The sequence below is a fragment of the Clytia hemisphaerica genome, unplaced genomic scaffold (genome assembly GCF_902728285.1).
Source record: "Clytia hemisphaerica strain Z4C2 unplaced genomic scaffold, Clytia hemisphaerica genome assembly, whole genome shotgun sequence".
NCBI lineage: Eukaryota > Metazoa > Cnidaria > Hydrozoa > Leptothecata > Clytiidae > Clytia > Clytia hemisphaerica.
Window position 1 is genome coordinate 2,303,258 of NW_027103562.1, and position 7,393 is coordinate 2,310,650.

Genomic DNA, 7,393 nt, shown 5'->3' on the forward strand with positions numbered 1-7,393 from the left:
TTCTTATTAAAATGACCAAGGATACTAATTCGATCTTCCCCGAAGGACTGCACGTTTTTTTAGTAAGAACAAGTTAAGATAAGAACATTTTTTTAAGGATTTGTTTGATTTGTGGACTCAAAAACACCCGATTTCTTATAGTAGAGGCCACTATGTCTTCCCGTGTGCAGACGTCATAAAACGATGACGTCATCGAAAAATAAAAATTTGCCAAAATTCGAAATTTTTTGGTTTTTTGGAAAAAAGACCCTCCAGGGAACATAAAATATTATTACGAAAACGTTTGAAAACTCGTTAAAAAAAGTTTATTGGCCAAAATTAGTCTAGCATGCTAGACGACTTAACTCAGTAAAAAATAGGAAGTAGAAAACTTGACAGGAGCATCAATATAGTCGTCTAGAATATTTTGTGCACAACAAACTTTTCATAAAAATTCTCTTTTTTCATGTTTTTGGATAACATTTTCAGGGGGTCTTGTTGGTATGTTTTGGTTTATTTTTTTTTCTTTCCCTTAGAAATTCTCATTGGTTGAAATTTTTATTTTTTTATATATTTTGTTGTATATGATTGCTTTCTCACCCCGCAGAAATCTGCGGGCCCTGCTGGAACTCCCGTAAGCTATGGAAACCACCTTAGCCCAGTCGTTTATTTTAACCATATCCCGACATAAAAATTTCCCGCTTTCAAAAAAAATGTTATAAACGACTGGATTCCCAGTCTAGCCAAAATTGACAATTTCATTTTTTGCCTGTCGAAGGTTGGAGCTTGGCCAAACACATCGACACATTACAGGCAAAATTTAAAAATATCAATTTTGGCTCATAGACTTCTTAAAAAGGATTTTCAGACTTTTTCGTAATAATATTTTTTGTTCACTGGAAGGTATTCTTTCCAAAAAACCAAAAGTTTTTGAATTTTGGCAAATTTTTATTTTTCGATGACGTCATCGTTTTATGACGTCATTTTGCCTTATTTCCTTAATATCTCCTGATATATTCATTTTCAGATATAGGTTGTGACCTTTTTCTTTATCAGTTTTTCATGCTCTTTCGACTGAAACAAAAATTTTTCAATTTTGACGTCTTTTTATTTTGGTTGCCATAGTAACCAATGACGTCAGTTTCCATGGCAACAGGTGGTCACACCGGCCCCACCTCTCAAATTTTGATCTTCTACATTCAAGGAACAATATTCAATCATAAAATCCCTTTGCACAAGCTGCTGCACACGGGAAGCTTTTTCGCGACATAGTGGCCCCTACTATTAGGAAAATGGGTAAAAATGGTCACAAAATGGTGAAAATAAGAATATTTTAAGACGCTTATTGAAAGGTCAAAAGGTTGAAGAGTATGTTTTTCAAAATATCAGAAATGCACTGTGTGTAAGGGTGGACTTTTTTTGATAAATCTAAATGGGTGAAAATTTCAGCAAATCTAGGAAAAATTGCAAATTTTTTTTCGAAAATCTGGATTTTTTTGCCTCTAAAAGAGTTAAAAAATTGAGAACATACACTGTAAGGGTATCAATTTCGTCAGTTGGTAAACCCACTGCCCCGGGTAGAGTCTCTAATCTTTCCCTAGGCAAGAAAAGGTGAAGCCACTTATTTCTCATCTAGAACGCACCTTGAGCGCACCGTAATTATGATGACGGTTTGTATCTAGTACTAGTAGCGGTTCCTCCGGACTACATTTTTTGAAATCTAGCGATAGATCTTTGTTTCAATCAGGCGTTTGTGTAAGAATCGTTCAGGATGGGAAATAAGTGGTTTCACAATCTCGTCCCGGTGTATTCCAGGCTTTATTTACGTTATACGCAGAGAACGAGGTTGCATAACTTTTTCCTCACTTATGGGCTAAACTCGGGGTACAGAGATGATTTGCTGCTGGTCATGATACCTAATTTTACCTCAATGGTGTCCCAGAGGTATGTCACAGGAATGATCAGACGCGAAAGAAGAAGACTAGAGAACGAATTTGTTGTCAAGCTAAAGAAGTTTTGGAGAAGCATATATAAACATTATATATTTTCAAGATGTGGACCAGACAGGGGTGATTTTTGGTCATTTTTTTACCACTTGTCAGGGTTAGAATGGAGAAAATTTCCGATTTTTCGTTCTGAAACGTCCCAAATTTATCAAACATTCATATCTGACAGGGTTCACTTTTCAAACTCAACTGGCACGTCCCCGTCGGTCGTCAAGGGTGCCCCCGGGGTGGGAGTATATAAGCATCTTAATGTCTATGATAAGTCTTCCCAACTTCCCAATGCCTGATTGTTTCATAGAGGTTAATAAACCTGAGAAAGACACTTCTGATGAACTGAAAATTTATTAATTCGCCATCCTAGAGGGTTTTAAGTGAGGTTACTGCGGAGGGCACTGACCTTGACGGCCGACAGGGACGTGCCGCTGGAGTTTGAAAAATGGACCGTGTTAGATATGAATATTTGGTATATAAATTTTGGGACTCTATCTGAAAGAAAATTCGAAAAATCGTGTAAAAGTAGACGAAAAATTGAAAATCTTTCAAATTTCCACCCTAAAATTATCAAAAATTACCGACCCTTTCAGAAACACATCTTGAAAATTAGTAAATTTGGGACCCTGTCAGATATCTTCAGATCCTAAAGAAGGGACCCTGACGAGCGACACGTCCCCGTACCCAATTTTGTCTAACCTGGGGTTACTGTCACTAGAGAAATAGAGCAGAGGGAAACAGAAGAGGCTTAACCTTCTCACACTTATTCAAAAAATAATTGTTAATGTAAAATTTCCATCATATAAGTTTCCTTTCTTTCATTCGTCACTTTTGAAGTTTTAAACAATACATCAAGGACACTTGCGTAGCTATACAAGTATCCTTGAATACATCAACTGTGAATTTGCTTTGGTACTACCACGCTTTATTTATCATAAGAATCTTAAGAATCTAAAAAATATTCATGATGAAACTGGCCAAAAAATTAAGAACATGCTAAGAATATCACAATCATAAATTTAGCAACTAAAACTAAGCTTTTTTGGGTTTTTTTACATGTAAATTGCCATTTTTTCCCGTTAATTTTAAGTTGGGTTTGGATCATGTTCTAAATTTAGAACGCCATGGTAGTTGGAACTGGCCAGAAATGCAGTAGCGTGGTGGGTCGACAAAAATTCGAGCAAACTGGGTAGGCAATTCCATAAAATTTTGATTTTGGTGCCCCCTATTAAAAGTAAATATTTGTGTATTTTCTCTCTTTTTGGTTGAAAACTGCCAATTCTAAGTTGCAAAAAAGCAAAAGGGCGCCGAAATTATTAATAAGAGGACGTTATTTTCGCCTTTGTATTTCGGCCTCCCCCTGCCACCACGTTACTGCAAGAATGCCAAAATATTTGATTATTAATTTTCTGAAAGAGTTAAGAATATCCACGATGAAATGGAAGATAGCATTCTTATAAAAAAACTTGTTAGTTTTGTAATTCCCCTTACTATTCGTGTTTTACTTTGATTTGAAATTCTACGAAAAAGCTTCCATAAGGTTTATAAGAGTACAAAAACATGCTGATTCAAGCAGAGTGTTGTATCGTACGATTATTTTGAATGTTTGATGAGAGATTGAAAAGGGTTTACGAATAACTAGACAAATCAAGGCTTTCAGGAATTGTTCTCATGGTTTACAATTACATATCGTAAGGCAGTTTTAACTAATCCTCAAGATTTTTTCCAAACAGATTACAACGCTTTAACTTTCCAACAAAAGATAGTTTGAAAGAAGCAAGATTGCTGAATCATAACTGAATGGATATCAGATTTCGATACATTTTATGTTGCTTCAGTAAAATCATAGTGCGCATGGCCAAGAGGTATTGAAATATCAATATTTAAAAAACAACAAATCTGATACCTTCTAGAAGAAAAAGAATTCTACGTTCGGTGGCAAAAGAAGATATAAAGCTAAGTCAAGGATAACAAGACTGCAAGCTCGTCATCTAGTTATCACTCACAATAACATGAATGATATTACCGTCCAGTATAGTCGAATGGAAAACGAAAAGTCAGATGAAAATGAGGCGTTGATATTGATCAACCACACTACAGAATACCGATATTGTACTAAATCTAAAGTTTTGGTTTTTGGTCTAGTTGCTTTTCTCAGTTGTTCATTAATCACAGTTGCAGTTGTTGTCCACTATATAAATCAATCACCCTTTAAGTGTGAACTTCCAATTTATGATAAAAATGGGGCTCTACTCAATGAATCTGCGCCATGTTCAAAAGCTATGAGAACCGTTCTATCAAGCCATTTTCTTCCAAAATCGGATTTATATAGTACCACATTGAATGGTATACAAATTTGGAAGCCATTTCCTGAACATTGTTTCATCATAAAGACTTTGGCAAAAACAGCACAGCGATCTGATGTTTATGAAAACATTGATATCTTTTATAAAAGAATTGCTACTGATACTGGAGTAGGTGTATCCTTGATAGGGAAAAGAACGATGGGAGCAACTCTGAGTGTAAAAACTGATTCTTTATCGGCTGGTATAACTAGAGTTATGGGAACTTCATTTGAAATTTACACTCACACAAGATCAATTACATTGGACCCAAAATGCTATAAAATCTCGGCTAGTCAATTGACCAGTCATATTTTGACCGATTTTGATGCTCTTCCAACGGTTATTGACAAACCGGAAAACATGGAAAGCTGGCAAGCTTATGATACATTTTTGAAGAAATGGGGAACGCATTTTACAAATCAAGTTATCATGGGTTCTTCTTTAAGACAATGGACTTTCGCTAAATCATCCGAATCTTACAGTATGCAATCTCTACAGGTTAAAGCTTGTTTCGATTTGTTTTCTGCTGTCTCAATTGTACCTGCACAGTTTAATGCTTGTAGCAAGATTATGAAGGAATCTGCAGCATTAAATTTAAATATGGCAACCTCTTACAACCTTGAAATTCGAGGTGGTACAGAGAAAACGCGAAATAAACTCATTATAGAGCGAACATCAGAGCTGATAGAAAAGCTTTTGAACGAAGGATCGACAATGGAACAACCAATTGAGTACAAATATATTCCTCTTTGGGATATCTTTTTAATGAAATACGGCCATGATAAAAGCAGATCTAAAATTGCCATGAATATAAAACAATACTATGAGGGTATGCTCGATTTTGGATGCACCTTGATTGAAATTGGAGGAGAGAAAGTAAGGAGATTTAAATATCGGAACGATGATAATAGATTTCCTATATTTCAATGTGAACTAGCGAAAGAAGGATGTCGCAGTGATTCAGACTGTCATTTAGGTCCAAGCTTAAGTGTGACGTATTGTTATGGTAGCATGTGCTTGGAACACGCTAAACCATCGTATGGCTCAAAAGCCAAATCGGTGATTGCACGAAAATCGAGACAAGGTAGCTACAGTGACGAAGTAAACGATAGTTGTAGATATGAGCTGGGTATAACAGCAGGATGTTATAATAACAATGAAGATGAGATCATATGGAATGGTGCCGCCCATTGAATAACGCCCTGAAAAATTCCCCCAAAGTTTTCGCTTGGTATTTAAAGANTTTGATACTTTATTCCCGTCGTTGAAAACACAACTCACAAATGTCATCAATACTTTTTGAAAAAAGTCAGTGATAGAGAATCATAACAAAAAGTCTGTCTATTATTTCGATTCAATTAAAATAGCATTTCCATAATTAATATTTTAGTAACTACTGTTATACATTTGGGAATCGTGTAAAAGATTTCTTTCGAAAGAAACTCATTTCAATTACACTTGGAGGATTGGGGGTTTCTGGGGAATTCGTAAAAAGTAAACAACTGCATACTGATACACTCACAGTCTGCTAGACATTAATATGGTAATATTTACTCTTCATCTTTGATTCTTTCTTCAGTGATTAGATTGACACGCGCGATAAAATTTCTATTATTGGTCTTCAGAGGTTAATATATTCTTTGAAAACTTAACCTCTGATACTCAGGGTATGATTTGGCCTCATATCTTATTTTGCCGAAGCCATCTGAAAATGAGCCGTTGTCGGCTTGTGTTGTCGACACAATGTGAAAAATAAATTAAAATGGGTGCGAGTCAAAACCATAAAAGTACATCAATTTTTAATGTCAGAATTCAGAAGCAGCCAACGAGCCTATTTCCCCGAAAGAGAGAGCTCTTTTTTTTAAAAATGGGGAAACAGATCCGATTTTCTAAGAAAGACCTTTTCCTTAAAATTATCTGTCTCCCTGCTCCAGCTGATGATGTCATCAGAGAGAAACAGATCAATATTTCTAGGAGATGACATAATAAATTGGGAAACAGATATCTGTTTCCGAAAAATATGATACTGCATTGGAAACAGATTGAACTTTCTGGGGGAAAGCAGATATCAATCACAAAAAGCAAGGGAAACAGATACCCTATTCCTTATAAGCTTGGGAGAACAGATCAAAGTTTTAATTCTGAAAATTGTGGAAACAGACCAAATTTTTGAAACTTTTGGCCTACAGATCAAATTTTTCCAGGAAGGCTATGTCTGGGAAACATCTGGGAAACAGATGTTTAACAATTTAGCAGTCCTCTAAAACACACATTACAGTGTATCCAGCTAAAGGAAGACCACATGCCGTGGGTCGGACCATATGAGTGCCCCCGGGGGTCCTGTCCGCACATATCTGTTATTCTCCAACCTGCACACCTAGTTCTTCTAGGGCAACCAAACAATGAGTGTTTTGGTTGTTGGTTTTTAACAAAATTATATAACATCGAACTGTGACAATTATCTGGACACTTGAGAATTGTTGGAATTGGGGATAACCTTTTCTTTTGAAGTAAATACAGCTTTAAGGTAGATGGGGCCCCGTCTACTCACGATTTTTTCTGAACTCGATAGTAGACGGGTAGTTTTGGACAAAAATTTTTACAATTTTTTGTTGAAACGCTTCTGATTGGCCGATTATGTCTATTGTTCTCCCGAAAAATTTATGCAACAAAATTCTGATTGGCCAGTTTTCAAACGGTTTCTTTTTGGTGGCAAATTCAAAATCTCCAATTCTACCATACTAATTTTTATCTCATGTGAGCTTTGTGAAATGGAGTAAAAATTTGTATGGGTCCAGACTAGCTTTAAGGTTGCAAGAAAGCAGTCAGTCAATATATAATGAATTTATAAAACGATAAAAGGATTTATGAACACCCACACCTTATCAATACAATATGGAAATACTGGTATGCTTAAATCCCATGGATTGAGTTTAAAAGAGAGAAATCTTCAAGTCAAAATTTGGTGTTGATTGCATTAATAGACTTGAAGTTATCGCTGTTTTCAATAATGACGTCATTTGAATCTTACTTATGACGTGTTTTTTTCGATGTATTTCATAACGTCAAAAT

General features: G+C 35.6%; 1 protein-coding gene across 1 annotated transcript; it reads left to right on the forward strand.

Annotated features, from left to right (window-relative positions):
- Positions 1-3,548: 3,548 nt before the first annotated feature.
- Positions 3,549-5,528, forward strand: LOC136800714 (DELTA-alicitoxin-Pse2b-like). The gene has a single exon (XM_067057369.1). It carries the CDS (start codon positions 3,989-3,991, stop codon positions 5,513-5,515), a length of 1,527 nt encoding a protein of 508 aa, XP_066913470.1. The 5' UTR covers positions 3,549-3,988; the 3' UTR covers positions 5,516-5,528.
- The last annotated feature ends 1,865 nt before the right edge of the window (positions 5,529-7,393 follow it).